The 19,696-nt window shown below is 38.0% G+C and overlaps 1 protein-coding gene across 3 annotated transcripts in view; it reads right to left on the reverse strand.

The window, feature by feature from the left end:
• Nucleotides 1-19,696, reverse strand: part of LOC120633617 — a 383,246-nt gene that overhangs the window by 206,382 nt on the left and 157,168 nt on the right. For all 3 annotated transcript variants that reach the window (XM_039903865.1, XM_039903864.1, XM_039903863.1), the window contains 6 exons: nucleotides 18,823-18,949; nucleotides 17,955-18,093; nucleotides 15,859-16,062; nucleotides 13,931-14,029; nucleotides 12,398-12,500; nucleotides 9,452-9,582 (listed from right to left, as the gene is read on the reverse strand). In XM_039903865.1, coding sequence (XP_039759799.1) covers nucleotides 9,452-9,582; nucleotides 12,398-12,500; nucleotides 13,931-14,029; nucleotides 15,859-16,062; nucleotides 17,955-18,093; nucleotides 18,823-18,949 — 803 coding nt within the window. The remainder of the gene's footprint in view (nucleotides 1-9,451; nucleotides 9,583-12,397; nucleotides 12,501-13,930; nucleotides 14,030-15,858; nucleotides 16,063-17,954; nucleotides 18,094-18,822; nucleotides 18,950-19,696) is intronic.

A 19,696-nucleotide genomic window follows, 5' to 3' on the forward strand; every position in this document is an offset into this window, starting at 1 on the left:
GGCATGGCAGTCTAATTGACCAGCCGGAGTAAATTCTGACATCTTATTTGAAAGTTGGCTGAACTAATGTTTACTAATAGTCAATCACTTTTTATAAGAGATAATATAGTCTGTATTATATTAATTTTTTATTACTCGTTAACGTTCTCGAAAGTCTTTGAATTCTACCAAACCGCACTTGTTCCGTGGCTCGGTAATGACTATTACAATGATAAAGATGATAATAATTAAAAAAAAAAAATCATTCCGTCACTTCGTCTGCGAGCCAAAGCCGTCTGCTGTCTCTAACCCGAAACCCGAAGGTCGTTATTTGTGTCTGAATGAATAATGTTTAAGAGCGGCATATATTATCCTTCGCCCAACAAATAGCATTGGAGCAGCGTGGTGGGTCCGCTCTAAATCACGAGCTCTGTCACAAAAATATTTCTGATTATTTGACTCGCTGCTCCCCGCGGTTTCACCAGCTTGAACTAAATATCGTAACGTAATGTTATATTTGACCACCTCTTAAAGCTTGGCTTGACATAATTGTACGTATTGAACTTTACAGGCAAGATTTCGCCACTTCAGGTTACATTATTGTGATTTTCTTAAAAATCTCGTTTTTTTTAAGAAATCACAGTCTTTGTTACTAGCTGATAGTTTAATTTTCTATTGGTAAAGGAATTGTTGAGATCGGTGCAATAGTTTCAAAGCATATTCGGCACAAACAAACAACAAAATCGTTCCACTTATAAAATTAGAATAGAGTATAGTAGGAACATTTTAATAAGATTGATTATTATTTGTGCATTTTTTTTTAATTTGGTAACCCATCTACATTATAACATAACAGAATAATTAAAAACTCAACTAAATCAAAAAAAAAACTTACATTAAATATTAATATGCAAAAAGTTACAAATTAGAATTTCTGCGTCCAGGCAGCCCTACGTGGAGTTTAATATACAACTGGTAAATCGGAGAAATTTATGTATTTGACCCCAAAGTAAGCGTAGCTTGTGTTATAGGTACTAAGATTACTGATAAATATTTTAATGAATAATATTCATAAATATTTATAACATACATATAAACACCAAGACACTGCAAAACATTCATGTTCATCACACAAACATTTTCCAGTTGTGGGAATCAAACCCACGGCCTTGGACTCAGAAAGCAGGGTCGCTGCCCACTGCGCCACGCTGCCTTCAAAGATAATATATGCTACGCTTTACCATCACACGAAGTGACTCAAATACCCGCGTCCGATACTTAGCATGTAATTGACTAATAGGAAGCCGCTGGTTCCGCTAACTTTCTAGCACGATGTCAGAATTTACCCCAGCGAGTTGAATTTGTGTGACATGTCTTTATCTAGGGCGGGATTGTTTCCTCGATAATGTAAGCGTAACCGCGGGGCCATGGATTTGTCGCTTAAAGTTAATCGCCGCGGCCGAACTGCACGCGGCTCAATTTTTAAACTGAATTTAAAATTCGAATCGCGGATTGGTCGCGTGATGCTGATCGCACATCAATACTGAGCCGAACCTCACGCGGCTCAATTTTTAAACTGAGTTTAAAATTCGAATCGCGGTTTTTTGCGTCATGATTATCGCACATTAATTAATGCAGAGCCGAATCGCAAATTTTTAAATGAATTCGAAATTCGAATCGCGAACGAAATGAATGATGGTTTCAGCTAATACTGAAAAACATACCGTGCTGAACTGAACTGCATGAACCTTCTCCAGCGGTTTAATAAAAGCACTCGGTTACTGTTTAGACTGCCAGAATGATTGCCTAACTTATATAAGGCAAGTTAAGAAGAAAATTCCTTGCTGAGTGCGTAGTGAATATTGACTGAATAACTAGTTTAACGTGCCTAGAATCGAACCGCATTCATTACTTGTATTATTTTTCAATTTATTTATTATTATTTATATATTTATCTCTATTTGTACACCACTATGAAGTTAGAGTAATAAAAGAAGAATAGAACTACAAAGACGGAAGTAGAATACGAAAGGCGGCCTTATCGCTTGGAAGCGATCTCATCCAGGCTACCTTAATTAATCGCTTAATACGATATTACACAACGCAGTCCAATTGTAGCTCGAGAAACTAGTCATTTGACGGCCGATTGGCGATGTGGGCAGCGACCCTGCTTTCTGAGCCATGGCCGTGGGTTCGATTACCACAACTGGACAATGTTTGTGTGATGAACTTAAATGTTTTTTAGTGTCTGGGTGTTTATTTATAAATTATAAGTATTTATGTATATTATTCATATAATTATTAATCAGTCATCTTAGTACCCATAACACAAGCTATGCTTACTTTGGGGCTAGATGGCGATGTGTGTACTGTCGTAGTATATTTTTTTATTTATTATTTATTTTCATAACATTCCGCAGCGCACTAAACTGTCGCTTATACTAAAAGCCCGTGGCCCTGCGGTAAGAAAGCGAAACGTGAGCATTACTTTTAAGTACTTTGAATTGCGTAATTAGTATATTAAGTTTATGGAACAATTAAGTTTAAAGGGACATAATTGATACGATAAGTCCTCAAGCCTATTCTTACCATACCCACTTGTGCAAGCTACCATAACGTCTTGGTTTCATTTTTAAATTACTACAAAATCTGTATATAGAAAATGCTATAGCACACAGGGCAGAAACCCAGCTTTCTGAGTCCAAGGCTGTGGGTTCGATTCCCGCAATTGGAAAATATTAATATTATGAACGACTTTGTCTACGTTTGATTTTGTTTTTAATGTGGCATTCAATTTAGTTGTAGTTCTAAAAAAAATTAAAGTATTCAGTATCGCTAAGCCTTAAATGAGGGGTTTGCTGCTGTCCGCTGAGGAGTTCTGTCCTCTATCTCCAACCACTTTCATCAGATCTAGACAAAGTTTGGGCAAAATTAAATACGTATTAACTATAAATGACCCCTATCGTAAAAAATAATTATTTAAATCGGTTATAATTTGTCGGAGTTATGGTGTAAATCGTCAAGCACTTTCATCCCCTCTCCCAAGGGAACCGAGCTTAATGTCGGGATAAAAAGTATCCTATATTACTTCTAACACTTCCAAGAATATGTGTACAAAGTTTCATGAGGATCGGTTAAGTAGTTTTAGTAGTTGTTAGTGTGTGTTTTTAGTGTTGTAGTTTTTGCGTGAAAGCGTAACAATCAAACTTACATTGACATTTATAATATTAGTAGGGATAGGGATCCACCCAGCGCTTGACGACAATCACGCCCGTAAGAAAGCAATGATGAGGTCTAGGTTGGCACGCTTGGCTAGAAGAAGCCTAATCACTCTAGCCTTGAAGGTACCCAAATTATACGTGGCAGGAAACACAGTTGCCGGGAGGGCGTTCCACATCTTAGCGGTGCGTATAAGAAACGCGGATAAATTTTTCAGCGTTGCTTCACATTTTGACGTGACAACGTCTTATAATTCGATGGAGCCGGCTGCACGCACGAAAAAACATGACGTATGCGGCGTTACCTCGTTCTGAGGCGTTCCATTCAAGGCTTGAAATGCAAGCGAGAGCGCGGAACGAGCGACAAAGAGGCACAGTCGGCCTCCGCGTTCGACATCTGTCTCTCTCCTACTTGAGTGAGCGATGCGTCCGCGTGGACAGCTTCTATACAATAATACATTTACATGTTTTCGGCAAGGATGAAGTGCAGTGAAAAGTGAATGTGGTGTCAATTGTTTAGAGCAACCATTCCATCAGTATTTTCTTACGACGTAGTCACGTTCAACTATCGTCAGTAAGCCGACTTTACAGACAACCAATTATTTTTTATAATACTAGTGTCGCACGAGATTAGTATTTAGAAAAGAAATATGGATCTGTATGTGAAGAAGTTTACTAAAAAAAACCAAGCTAAAATATGAATATTTACATATCTAGCAGCATAATCTCTTAATTACACAAATCGCAGCAGCACAATGCGGTTTCACGTGCGAATATCATAATTCAATTGGACAAAGGGGGCCGATGGTGGAGATATGCTGAAACAAAGCACTCTCGTTGAAGTCCGTGCTAATTAAGGCCATCGCGACAGCATCGCTGTTTACTAATGCACACTGTTAGGTAATGAGAAGCGGTTGTCTTTCTGCTTGCTTTGCTTTTTTTTCTTACGAGCTTTTTCATTCAGTTTTTTTATGATCGGTGTTTTCTAACAAACCGTGTAAAGATTATTATATTCAGCAGGATATTTTTCTATAATATTTATTCGTGTTTATACCCACACCTGGAGGCCGAAATTAGTATATGCCTTTTATATCAGTTTTATAGCGACTTTAGCGCCATCTAGTAGGAAACATTGCTATTTAAATCTACTTTTTCCAATTGTACGAAATTTTTAATATGCATTTTAAATTTATAAAATCTACAGGGTATGTTCGACTGTCGATTTTTTTAAATGTCAAAGTCAAATATTTCTTTATTCAAATAGGCACATAGATGGCACCTTTGATGCGTACATTACATGTAAAGACCAATGAGGGAAGTAGATTTCATAAATATAATTTACAAAAATATAATTAAATACTATCGGTACACAATTTAACTAGACATTCTATTAGCGATATGTCAATGCGTTTAATATCTATCAATTGTTTCTATCACTTATAAATAACAGATAAGGGTAAGTATAAATTTCTTATACCGGATCTTAGACTATAACCGGGTTGCTTCTTAAATAGTTCTAAGTGACTATGTGAGATGGTGATAACAAAAAAAACTAAGTTATAAGAAATATAACGACTAAGTGTGTTCTTCAGACCAATGCATGTTTGCAAAACCTCGTAGCTTTAGTTTTAAGTTTACGAATGTAGTTATCGCCATCCACTCACTTCTATGTATATATTTTACATGTAACGTACGCATCAAGGATGGACGTTGGGGTCCCAAGGTGCTGGAATGGCAGCCCCGCACTGGTAAGCGCAGCGTTGGTCAACCCCCAACGAGGTGGACAGACGACATTAAGCGCGTCGCAGGAAGCCGCTGGATCCAAGCGGCACAGAACCGTGGAATTTGGAACTCCCTACAAAAGACCTATGTCCATCAGTGGACGTCTGTCGGTTGATATGATGATGATGTACGCATCAAAGGTGCCATTTGACTTCACTTGACTAGAATATAACAATAAACCTAGAACTGTTTGCAGGCAAAAAAAAAGAAAAGCTGTTTACACTGCATTACACAATACACAATGTTATTACAACAGCTGGCAACCTGTTGCCCACTATACTATTTAGTAGCCTTAGTAACAGATTTTATCGCTCACAAACGTGGTGTCGTTTTCGAGTACGGAAATGCTTAACCATCGGAGTAAAATGGATCTTATTTGCATTGTTTTAAAGCTCAAATTAACCTACAATTTTTTAGTTCGAGCTTTTGACAGGACGTAAAATTTATTACTTCCGAATTCTTGTCTATCTTGTTACAACCCTACCGAAAGAGAAGTGCCGCTAAGCGATTAAGCGTTCCAGTACGATGTGGGAAACCAATTAGGGGTATGGTTTAACATAACTGCCATACTCACTAAAAGGTTAGCCCGCTACCATCTTAGACGGCTTCATTACTCACTTTCAAGGGCATTCAAGGGCTAACTTGTAGTAAAAAAACGATTTTAAATAAAAATCAGAAGTACACGATTTGAGACTCTAATCCAAGTCATATTAGGTCCGTTTTACTTTGACGATGCAGAGTTTGGTATACGAAAACGACTCCTCGATTGCAAGTGACCAAACCCGTACTAAGGCTATAGATCGGTATCATTCGCATGTTCCTTACATGCATTTCACCTGCACCGATCTTATCGATACACAAGTTTTGTTTCTCTTGATATAATTTATGCACACAGGTATCTACTCGTAACTACATAATAATATGTCAGTGCACGCACGTTTAACTTTTACTTTTTTTTGAATGTACGTATAGACAAGCCTTGGTTGCAAGTACACCTGGTGGTGTCACACTACATGGTAATCATTGAGCCTTAATCAATTATCGAGTAAAATTTAAACGGTAACATTTAACTCTTTAAAATAATTGTTTTACAAATATAACCTATCATAAACTATTTAAAACTAAATAAAATCTAAAACGTCTTCGAAACCACCGCAGCGAGCCACAGTTCCTAAGATGCTGGCAGCATTACCCCTTGAGATGGCCAAACTAATTCATTAGCCAAGGCAACTGCCCGCTCCAGGACCACCGGTAGACTCGATTACCCTTTTTCAATAATTCTCGTGCCTCCGGACCCCATGGTCCCAAAGTCTCTACTCCAAAAGGCACAAAAATTAAGCTGCTATCCAGGTTTTCATATTTACGCCTCTTGGCCTGCACGGCACTGGTAGCAGCCGCACCCACCATTGACGAGGTGCCCTGGATGTGTGCTGCAGCTAAAGTATCGACACAAGTTGCATCCCACACAAGTGAAAAATGATGAAAAAAAATGATCTTGGAAAATTTAAATCATTTCTTTTTTATTGCTCATAAATTGATTTTCTACTTAGGGCAACAGATTTACATGACACTCGTGAATTTGGCGTGGTTTTCATGGTAATAATTGACGGAGCAATTGTCGCCCTGTGCCCATAAATCTGAAGCGTATGTGTTAAGCTGCATGTACCTATAATTACACCGGCATTATTAAGCCCCATAGTGTCATATCATATTTATACAAAGTGTGTGTGAATACAACGTGCAACCGAATTACGAAAAAAATTTTTTTTTTTTACTACGACAATACACACATCGCCATCTAGCCCCAAAGTAAGCGTAGCTTGTGTTATGGGTACTAAGGTGACTGATGAATATTTTTATGAATAACATACATAAATACTTATATATAATATAAAAAATAATACATATAAACACCCAGACACTGAAAAACATTCATGTTCATCACACAAACATTTTCCAGTTGTGGGAATCGAAATCGGCCATGGACTCAGAAATCAGGGTCGCTGTCCACTGCGCCAATCGGCCGTCTAATTGGAGGAAACATAAGTATATTTTATAAGGAATCAACATGTTAAAGTATTAAATCAAAAGAAACATATTCATTTTCCTACACAAACGAATGTTAAAACATTTTTAGTGTATACTAATGACACGGTTGCCTGAAAGCAAGCCGCTCCGCTTTCATCTCACACGATAGAACAAAGATTGTAAAATTGTAAAACTATGTTGGAAAAGAGCAACTGCTGAGTTTCTTGCCGGCTTCATCTCGGTAGAATCTGCCTTCCGAACCGGTGGTAGAGTCACACAAACAGACATAATTGACGTTTCAAAAGTGCTTATTTATTTATTTTTATATTTATTTGGTATCTATGACCCATCACTACACACTACACTATAACTTAAATAGAATAATTAAAAACTATACTAAATCAAAAAAAAAAAACTTACATTAAATATTAATATGCAATACAAAAAAAGTTACAAATTAAAATTTCTGCGTCCAGGCAGCCCTACGTGGAGTTTAATATATCTCTATGGTCGTTCCTTCATCACTGAAGATCGTGGTCCTGGTGAGATCTCAACTTCGCGTTGGTAAACTGTCTCCATCGACTTTTGTTGGAGGCCATTTTCAAAATACAACTTGTAATATGCCTTATATTACCTACTTTAGGCCTAATTGAAATAAATGAAATTTGAATGTGAACCCTATTGAAGATAAATATAGCCTAATACCTACACTACGCGATGGGTACCTAATAAAGTGACTCCTGAGTCACATGATTTAATTTTGCATGTGATTTTAGAGCTGTATCAGTAATCCAGTAAAAACAATGGCAGTGGTTTACTCAAAAACTATTGGGTTGCGAGTTCTACGATTTTTGTTCACTCGAAAGGTACACATATATTCACTGTATACATATAGCTCATGGAAAGCGTTCGAAAACGACTATAGCGAGCTTTGCTTTTTATAAGTCGTACTTAATATTTTATCCCTCCACTTAACAATTTATGCCTCTATACAGCAAATAAGCAATATGAAGCTCGGAATACGATCAAGCTAAACAGCAGAAGTTACGTGTTAAATCCTTTTGGAAAATTTTAACGGTTCAACCTTATATAACTATGGTTAATAATTTTCACTATGCTGCCAAGAGGCAAAAATTAAATAGCGTCAGCAGCGTCTTAGCGCAATGTATTACCGCTATGTGACTAGTTTAGTTCGTTTTAGTTAAGCATCTTATTGAATTCATAAAATCATGGCGTTACGTGACGCCGATGTTACTTTTTTCATCATCGAATCTATTGATTTACTTCTAGACATAGATTATTAGTAGGGACTTCTAAATTTCACAGTCTAGTGCCGCTTGCATCCAGCAGCATTCTGCGACTCTTTTGATGTCATTCGTCCACCTCATGGTCTACCAACGCTGCGTTTACCGGTGCGGCGTCGCCTTTCCAGCACCTTGGGATCCCTCCACCAAATCTACGCCCATGGCCACTTCAGCTGTCTTGGTAAAACTGGTACTACAGATCTCCTCGTTTCTAATTTGATGACGCAGAGACACTCGCAGTCAAATATCGATTTTTGACGTGACAACGTCTTATAATTCGATGGAGCCGGCTGCAAGCACGAAAAAACATGACGTATGCGGCGTTACCCCGCTCTGAGGCGTTCCATTCAAGGCTTGAAGTGTAAGCGAGAGCGCGGAACGAGCGACAAAGAGGCACAGTCGGCCTCCGCGTTCGACATCTGTCTCTCTCCTACTTGAGTGAGCGATGCGTCCGCGTGGACAGCTTCTATACAATAACACATTTACATGTTTTCGGCAAGGATGAAGTGCAGTGAAAAGTGAATGTGGTGTCAATTGTTTATAGCAACGATAATATCTATCAAATAATTTAGCCATTCCATCAGTATTTTCTTACGACGTTGTCACGTTCAACTATCGTCAGTAAGCCGACTTTACAGACAACCAATTTTTTTGTCATTCATATGGAGTTACGCAGCCATTCTTAAGTCGCAAGTGAAAACGTTCTTAAGCGTCAATAAAGTTCAAATTTAACATTGAAGTAAATAACTTAAATTTCTCGTTGCGTTGCAATCTCTAGAGGATGATGTTTAGACTTGAGTGACATAAGATTTAGGATATAATTTATATGAGAAATATTGGTCGACACGGAACGCCCGCATATGTATAAAATCATCTTGATAGTTGGGAGAACTTTTAGTTTTAATTATGCAATATAGTAGAAATATTGTCTAAAAATAAAGTAAAGAAATAAGAGTTTTCGTTATTAAAAGTAAAATCAATATTTTTCGTATTGTTTTTGTAAAAAAATACAGATATTACACAGTATAAATACAAAGTATTTATGGGATAGAGGCGCAGAGGGGTCATGACGGCATAAGATAGCGTCATGCCGTTTAACGTGACGGCATAGGATTTGGCTGGCAGAAAAAAGTCACTAACCTGATGTTCACTAAGCTTCCGCATAAGCTCGTGGTAGGGAGCCGCTCTCGCTGCGCCCAACGCCGGTGGTGGTAACCGACCCTCCATACTGTGCAGCCAACGCCGGAGACAGCGAAGCTCGTGTGCCGGATCTATAACAAACGTTCATTTTTAACTCCATACATACTTTTATGTACTTCCATGCTTTAAATCCTCTATAAAACATTCTGAAACAGTTAGCTTATTAAAAACTTCAAAACACCCAATGTACTAATAACCACAATATCATCCAAACAATAAACTACGACAATACACACATCCCCAAAGTAAGCGTAGCTTGTGTTATGGGTACTAGGATAGCTGATTAATATTTTTTTATAAACACCCAGACACTGAAAAACATTAATATTCATCAAACAAACATTTTCCAGTTGTGGGAATCGAACCCACGACCTTGGACTCCGAAAGCAGGGTCGATGCCCAAGGCGCCACTCGGCCGTGCTCGTGAGCACGTTTCCCACATTTTTCGTTGATATTTTTATTGTTTTGTTTACAAAAAATGAGAGATTCAAGTTTTGACAGCACACCGCAAGATATTTTAAACTCTGCAAAAGACATTTTGACGGCCGATTGGCGCAGTGGGCAGCGACCCTGCTTTCTGAGTCCAAGGCCGTGGGTTCAATTCCCACAACTGGAAAATGTTTGTGTGAAGAACATGAATGTTGTTCAGTGTCTGGGTGTTTATATGTATATTATAAGTATTTATGTATATTATTCATAAAAATATTCATCAGTTATCTTAGTACCCATTACACAAGCTACGCTTACTTTGGGACTAGATGGCGGTGTGTGTATTGTCGTAGTATATTTATTTATTTATTTATTTATTTCCAACAAGCTACTACCGGAAATATCAAGAAAATATAGAATGGTATCAGTTTACTAGGACTGATTCTATTAATGTTAGCAGTAAAGTTACTGCCTTAGAATTGGTAAAGAGAATTCATATTATCGGTGTAGATAAAGTCTTGTTTGGAACTGTTGATAATTAGGTATTAAAACACTTATGTGATACTATTATCACAACTAACCCAAATTCGTGTTTAATACCCCTAATCATAAAACAGTTGCATAAATAACTAATAACTAATAAATTAATCTGCAATAAAATGTTATTATTTCGGTGTATTTACATAGTTTCCTATGTAGTAAGTGAGTGTACTGCAAACAATTTAAGCGGACTAGCTATACTATGATATGTATGGCTATACCCGCCAACCCATATTAAGGCAGTGTGGTGGGTCTATGACAGGGGGGACATAAATTAGACAGACTAAGGACAATGGTTTAAATACCATACTAATACTAATCCGTACTAATATTATTACTGCGATAGTGTTTCTGTATGTTTATACGTTAGTTTGTTACCTATGTCAGGCTCAAACGTTGAACCGATCTTGTTGAAATTTGGCACTCATACCACATGTATGCATTCTGGAGATTGACATAGGATGTTTATCTCGGGTTGCCGAAGTTGACCGTTTAATTTAAAAAAAAATTTTTACCTACGCATAACAAAATATACTACTTGAAATGAATACGTTATCTTGGTGAAAGGCTACATTTTATAAATGGAAAATAAAGGATTTGTTGTAAATAATAAGTTCATAAAAGGTAATTAATTTAAACCAGTCCATTAAGTTTGGTTGTAAGATTTGTGTACGATAGAGTCGGCATTCGATAGATGCTGGATATTGGATAGATGCTGGATATTGGATAGAAGCAGGCGTTACTTTGCGGAAATCCATGACATATTATGAAAATGCGTGGTAATTATGGCCAACCCCTGCGAAGAGAGAGTTCTTTAGTCCAGCAGTAAACTGGATGGATGCATTCAATTTTCATTTCGTCCCGGATAACAGAACCGTTCCGATGGCATGTCCGATTTCAGTACTTAGAACTGAAATGACTACCACGATTTTTCTAACATAAGTAAAAGTATCATATTATGAAAATTAAGCTCAATTTGCTATACTCCGCGAAAAGCAGGAGAATCTGTATGGTGTTATTTAAGATTTCTTCAATCCTTTTACTCCACACAAAACACCAAACAACTTCGTTAATGTACCCTCTACGCAAGTTTCGCCGGAAGCGGAGCATCTTCTGGAGATGTTTTTTAAAGTCAACATCTCCTGAGAATGCTCCGGTTTTCTCTTTCCTCCTGCTTTTCGTCGAGTATAGCAAATTAAGCTTAATTTTTATAATATACAATTTGATGCTGAAAGCCGTGATAGCATATTGGTAAGGACTTTTGCTCTCTTTCGGGGGGGGGGATCGAAGTCTATCAGGGGTACCTTTATATTTTCGGAATTAAGTGCGTTATAAGGAATAAAGTATTACTTTATTAGCTTTAACCCGCGGCGTCGCTCGCGTTGTAATTTGAATAACTTTGCCAGGAGGAATGGGATACCGATCATGAATGACAAATCCAAATTGATCGCTTGCTTGCATTTTTCGGGGATAAGAAGTAGCCCATGTAGCTCATAAACTATCTCTATGCCAAAAATCACATCAGCCCGTTGCTCCGTTGCTGCGTGATTGTAGGACAAAATGGAAGCGTAAGCGTATCTTCCCACGGGAACTGTGCATTTTTCTGGGATAAAAGTAGCCTATGTCGCTCTCCTACTCATAAACTTTCTCTATGCGAAAATTCTCATCAATCCGTCGCCATGTTGCTGCGTTATGGATAGACAAACAGACACACTTTCGCATTTATAATATTAGTATGGATTCTCATGCAGACTCTTTTTTTTTTATTATTGTACAAGTTGACCCTTAACTGCAATCTCACCATACCACACATTAGTGATGATACAGTTTAAGATAGTAGCGGGTCAACCTGTTAGGGAGTATGGTTAAACCCCTAATCAGTTAAATTCTATTTATGGATATTTTGTAAATACTAACCGACAGTGTCGGAACATTCACCGTCCCGGTTCCGCTGGTCCGGACTAAGCAGCAATCTCAAGCTTTCCCACTTCACGTTCAGATGCTCCATCCGCCACGTCACCTGGGGAACAATGGACAAAGTCAGGTCAAACACAGGTCAACACCTTGAATAAAGAATATCATGATATTCTTTATTCAAGGAGACCTTTCGCCGCAAAGCTAATAAATCAGCGCAATAGACGTAATTTGACGGCTGACTGGCGCAGTGGCAGCGACCCTGGTTTCTGAGTCCATGGCCGTGGTTTCGATTCCCACAATTGGAAAATGTTTGTGTGATTAACATAAATGTTTATCAGTGTCTGGGTGTTTAACTGTATATTATAAGCATTTATGTATATTATTCATAAAAATATTCATCAGTCATCTTACTTTTACATGTTGATTCCTTATGAAATATACTTATGTTTCCTCCAATTAGACGACCCTGCTTTCTGAGTCCAAGGCCGTGGGCCTTGTTTATATGTATATCATAAGTATTTATGTATGTTATTCATAAAAATATTCATCAGTCACCTTAGTACCCATAACACAAGCTACGCTTACTGTCGTACGCTTATTGTCGTGGTATATTTATTTATATTTATATTGTTTTATTTATAATTATGTCTATTTTTATGCGATCTGGTTGCTAACAGGCAATATAACTTATTTTACAAACTGCCCTATGATTCGGAAGTACCTACTATGTACAAAATATATAATTTTTTTCTTAAATACAGTTCAACGGGTACATACCACGATAATGTTTTTGGTTTTTTCTAAATTTAAAAGTGACGTTGTCAGTGTAGTATGTCGAACAGTTCGTGTAATACCAATCGTGTAATGTTCTTAACAATTATTCATTGTAAAGTCAACATCTCATGAGGATGCTCCGGTTTCGGAGCGAAACGTGCGTAGAGGGTACATTGCCCAAGATCTGTTTGGTATGGAGTATACGGATTGAAGTAATTATAAATTACACCATACAGATTCTCCTGCTGTTTGCGGAGTAAAGCAAATTAAGCTTAATTTTCATAATATATTATGGATTTCCGCAAAGTAACGCCTGCTTCTATCCAATATAGTGTAATACCGACAAAAAACACGAAAGCCGGTAGTCAGATTCTGCCCGTGACATCCAATGACATCCAATGACATCTCGTACCTACGCAGTCCCGTCGTGACCACGATCCATGCAACTGAGTCGAAATATCGACATATCCAAAAATATTATCGTGGTATGTACCCGTTGAACTATATTAAAGAAATGTTGATTATCCACGAAAATCTTAGTTTAAAATCTTTAATATCATATTTTTGAAGAAATTAACGGTTTTGTTGATATTGTTGCAAATCAATCCTTACTGAACCAGCGTCTAACCCTTCCCATTGTGGGGGGAGAGCCGTGCCTTGTAGTGGGCCGTTAATGGGTTGACGATGATAGCGAGGGATGAAAACGGAGTTGCGTGCTTTCAAGAAAAGCAATGGGGAAAGTATGGGGAACGTCCTTACCTCCGCAGCAGCCTCTGGAATTCGATCAAGGATAGCAGCTGCCTGCTCTATGAACTTGGCGCGGCGCGGCTCCACCGAAACCAGCTCTGACATTCGGTTCTGGAACATTAAAAAAAGAAGAAGAATTACTTAGCCCTTTGAAACTCTCATAGCTGCCTGTTACATTTGTCTGTAGGCACCTAGATATCCGCCCTGGTTGGGGAGAGTGATTTTATCACAGTTAAGCTTAATTTGCTATACTCCGCCAAAAGCAGGAGAATCTGTGTGGTGCAATTTATAATTTCTTCAATCCTTATACTCCACACCAAACAGATCTTCGGCAATATACAATCTACACACGTTTCGCTCCGAAACCGGAGCATCAAACATAAATTGAGCTGACCGCACATGTTCGGTATCAACAGCTAAATATTTAAGCTAATTAAAAGCTTGAAACTGCTTTTACAAAGTAATGTTTATTTACTTTAGAATGTTTCGAGCTGAAAGTTTTGAGCAGAGAGTATAGTCTGTCCAATATCATAGTGTCGGTACACCGGCAGGAGAAATTGGCATATTACTTTTTATGCGAGTAATTGTTTGTTGTATCAATTGTTTTCCTATTTTATTCTTATTGTTTTAAAATTAATACTAATTAATAATTAATTATTGTTATAAATAATGAAACAAGTTAAAGGAAAATCTTATTGACAAATGTGTGTAGATAAATAAAAGTAAAATAGAAGTTTTGGCTTATAATAAAGGATCCAACGTCATTACGTTCTGAATCCATACTAAAATATCGATAACTAGCATAACATCCGTTCGACGTAGTTACTACGTCAAGTAAGAAAATAAATTTTCTGCCAAAGTCAACCAACAAAACCTTTTACCACAGCATGGCACTTCGATATAAAATGCCAAATTCTCCTGCGGATGTACGCAGCGGCACCTTAGACTAAATGCGGCACGGGCCAAAACGGCAAGGCACAAAGGCGACCGTATCAAAGCGAATGGACTACAATGTATTTACAATTTTTTTATAATTTTTTATTACCAATAAATCCTTCCTTATATTATGAATGCAAAAGTTGTTATATCTTTATGGACATAAATTAAATTTTCAAATATGTACTGACTATGCACCGTCTTTATTTTAACTTCTTTAAATGTATCCTTTAATGACTCTCTTGGGCCCATATTATAAATTGCACAAACAGCCCTCTTCTGCAGCACGAAAATAAAATCAATATCAGCAGTATAGCGAAAATAACTAAAATACACAAGCCTAGCAGTGTCTATATCTGTCATATGACAAATCTTTTTAACCTCGTATGCTGCAGAACTAATTCTGTTCGCTTAACTATTTATATATTGGCTCCATTGAAGTTTAGCTTCTAACGTGATACCTAAAAAAATGTCGTACCCACCAGATCCAATTCCTCATTATTAAGTTGTAGCTACATCTACAATGAGAAGGGTTGTAACCCTTAGCAGTGTTGTCTACAACCCTTCTCATTGTAGGATGAGACCTGTGTCCTGAGGTGGTCCGGCATTGGATTGATATGGTGACATAGATGTATTATGCAGAGTCCTAGATTCGGCCCCGATACAAAATTATACGAAACTAAATTTAAAATATATTAAAATACTCTGTTTGACGGCCGAGTGGCGAAGTGGGCAGCGACCCTGCTTTCTGAGTCCAAGGTCGTGGGTTCGATTCCCACAACTGGAAAATGTTTGTGTGATGAACATGAATGAGCTGGTGTTTATCTGTATATTATAAGTATTTATGTGTATTATATACAAATAAAAATATATTGATCAGCTATCTTAGTACCTATAACACCAGCTACGCTTACTTTGGGGCTAGATGGCGATGTGTGTATTGTCCTAGTATATTTATTTTTTTATTTATTTATTTATTCGTTACGAAATGGTAGGCCACTCACCATTCTCAACTTCCTGCTCGAAAGGTTTTCGGGACTAGAATATATCTCCTCTTGGACGTGCGTGAGCCACCGGCAGAGTTCACTGAACTCCGATATCAGCTGACTCAGCGACCACTGTCTGTTAAAGCTGGATGTGGGGTTGAGGAGCCGCGGACTGTTCTGCAATACTGACGAATTGTTTGACAACAGCTCGCCGTTTGCTTCCTGTAACGAGAAATAAACATTCATCCTAATCATTTGGTCGGCCTGACGTTTTGTACCCTACCGACAAAGACATGCCGCTAAGCGATTTAGCGTTCCTGTACGATGTCGCGTAGAAACCTATTAGGGGTACGGGTTAAATATAACTGCCAAACTTGCTAACAGGTTAGCCCTCTACCATCTTAGACTGCATCATCCCCTACTACCAAGTGAGATTAAAAATATAAAAAACTAGCTGTTGCCCGCGACTTCGTCTGCGTTTCAATTTGTTTTTTGATGTGGCATTAAATTTAGATGTAGATCCAACAACATTCATCAGATCTGCACAAAGTTTGGGCAAATTTAAATACATATTATAACCTCTATAGTACAAAAATAATTATTTAAATCGGTTATAATTTGTCGGAGTTATGGTGTAAAATTGTCAAACATTTTCATCTCCTCTCCCAAAAGAACCGAGCTTAATGTATAGCGAGCGGGATAAAAAGTATCCTATATTACTTCTGACACTTCCAAGAATATGTGTACAAAGTTTCATGAGGATCGGTTAAGTAGTTTTTGCGTGAAAGCGTAACAAACAAACTTACATTGACATTTATAATATCAGTAGGGATAGGGATTGGGAATTTCTGGATTTAATCTGGTCTGGTCGTTGCCGCGTAGTAACCGATTATGTCTAAGAGATATAACTTACATACTTATGACAGGTTATCCCAACTTAAGACTGCATCATCACTTACCGCCAAGTGGGATTTCTTTTTGTAATTTTGACGGACCATCTGATGGTTAGTGGATAACTAGCGCCTATAAACTGAGCAGCACTTCACAGGGCATACAAGAAGCACGTCCTGTAAGACGCCGCCCTGTGTCCATCAATTTGCGGCATAGGTGTTAAGCCTCATGCCTGTGGTTGACGGACGGCCTAGTGGCGCAGTGGGCAGCGACCCTGCTTTTTGAGTCCAAGGTCGTGGGTTCGATTCCCACAACTGGAAAATGTTTGTGTGATGAACATGAATGTTTTTCAGTGTCTGGGTGTTTATATGTTGTATATTACAAGTATTTATGTATGTTATTCTTAAAAATATTCATCAGTCACCTTAGTACCCATAACACAAGCTACGCTTACTTTGGGGCTAGATGGCGATGTGTGTATTTATTTATTTATTTGGTATCTATGACCCATCACTACGCACTACACTATAACATAAATAGAATAATTAAAAACTAAACTAAAAATTTTGCAATATAAAAAAAAAAGTTACAAATTAAAATTTCTGCGTCTAGGCAGCCCTACGTGGAGTTTAATATACAACTAGTATTGTCGTAGTATATTTATTTATTCAATTACACCGGGAAAAACGCCCTACAAACCAGAACACATCACTCAATGCTGCTTAGCGCCAGAAATAAGCATGACGATAGTACTACGGACGGACGAGCTGTCACAAAAAGCTTCTACTTCTACTAAAAGATTACAGTGGCTAATTTGCAATGTAGTAGAAGCGTCGTGGATCTAAACCCCTTTCACATGAAACGACTGTGCCCAGCAATGGGATATTAAAAGTTTGAGAAAAATGATAAGGCTTTTACAAAATTTTTCGTTTACTCTACCACAAAGCTAGCCCCGATCTGCAATCTCACATAGTGGTAAGTGATGAGTCAGTCTAAGATGGAAGCGGGCTAGCTGATATCTACACGGCGACGTACCGTAACGCTCAATCGTTCTATAAATCTAGACCAGACAAAAGAAAATTCTAAAATTGCCCTGTTCAGTTCAACACCACTCGTAACTTCAGATCGCCAAAAATCTCCTTCTTCTTTTCTTAGGAAAATGGCTTCGCAGAGCACAAATATTTGTGAGTAAGGAAATATTTGACTTCGAAGGCGCAACGTACCTTACAACTGTCGATGATCTGGTTGTCCATGATGTACTCATAGTGATGCTGCAGCAACGGCCACAGGTCATCGACCACGCTGCCACCGCTGGCAGCACTGCCCCAGCTGCGACGCCACGCTTCCCGACATGGCTCCTTCCTGCAACACGGAACACGAGGATTTTTAATGACTTCAGAAGATTTGATAGTCAATTGAATCCGAAAACATAAGAATACAGACAAGAAATTAGGTGAAATCAAGAATCAATCTCTTCGTATTACAGGGGAACTACATTTTAGGGTGATGAGTTCGTCAACGCCCAAAAACGACCCCTTGGATTTCTGAATAAACCTTTCAACCCTCTGCTTCGGTTTCTTCTGTAATCTGGCGTTTGCCTGGCTTTAAAATATAAACAATATCACAGTCATAAGTATATGACATCATCATCATAATTTCGATCTGCGGACGTCAACTGCTGAACGAATGTCAAGTGCTGAAAGAATTTATCCAGGTGTTTATGTCTTCTGTCATCCTTGTGCGGAACGCAGCGTTTTCCGGCGACTGATCGTTACTTTAAACAACTTGGGACCCCGACGTTATTCGACCTTTGATATGAGCGAACAACCGTCATACAAAGGAAGGTTGCGTTTTTCGGTCACCTACAGAAACCCTGTCCGAATTTTCAAGGTGGATCCTTAAAGGCAAAATAAGAGCACCTGGGAGACAGCGAAAGAAGTGGTTCAACGACATAAGAGTGTGGACCGTACTATTACATTATATAGAACTGAAGAAGATGGTGCCATCAATGTACTATTTACATCGGCTTCAATTTGAAGATGGCACTCAATGATGATGAAATGAACGAGAGATGATGGGAAGGAATCTTACCTCTTTTTAGTGAGGCTGTGGTACGGTCGCTCTAGCTGATCACCGGTGCCACAGGGTGGCGCTGGCGCAGATCGGAGCGACGATAGCGAGAAACTGCTCTTCAAAACACTGTTCTCGTAACCTGAAACTTGAAATACGCTTTGGTTATTAAAATTAACTAACAGTATATCATAACACAACAATATCACTAAAATTTGAACTGAAAATGCATTATTTTGTACAATCCCGTTTCATGTAACATGTTTCTTCAACCAGGTTGTCTGGAGGAGATTGCTTCAAGGATAAGGCCACCTTTGCGCATATATTTTGTAGTATCGTTGGTTTTGTTAAACTAGCTTTCTAATTGTATGTACAATAAAGAAGAAGTCTTTATTCTTATTTTTATTATTATTTTATTCTCCTTTTCCGGTGACATATTCTGCGGGCAAGAAACTCTGCATTTGCTATTTTACAACATCCTTATTTTTACAATAAATAATTATGCTGGCTTGTGAGATATAAAAACGGATCTTAGTTTCAATCAACCTTGTCGTTTATAAAATCCATCAAGTGTAAAGTAGTGTTTTAAGCACACGGTTTAAACGTATGCATCGGTAGGTCTTTTCGGGCACCAATTTTAGCACGAACTGTTGTTGAGTTTGGAGCTCGAAATAATAGTAGTTTAGGTAACCTTCCGTCGATCAATCAGATCGATCGATCGATCTCCGGGCTTTATCGATCGTAGCAGTTAGGAGTCAAATTCTGCTCAACATTATTGTTATCAACTATATTATTATGGTGAAAGGTGGAATTTCGTTGTACTTTATTATAATAAGAACCATTGTTAAGAAGAGTTCGCAATGAATTATTGAATTATTGAATCAAAATAATGTAA

The sequence above is a fragment of the Pararge aegeria genome, chromosome 22 (genome assembly GCF_905163445.1).
Source record: "Pararge aegeria chromosome 22, ilParAegt1.1, whole genome shotgun sequence".
NCBI lineage: Eukaryota > Metazoa > Arthropoda > Insecta > Lepidoptera > Nymphalidae > Pararge > Pararge aegeria.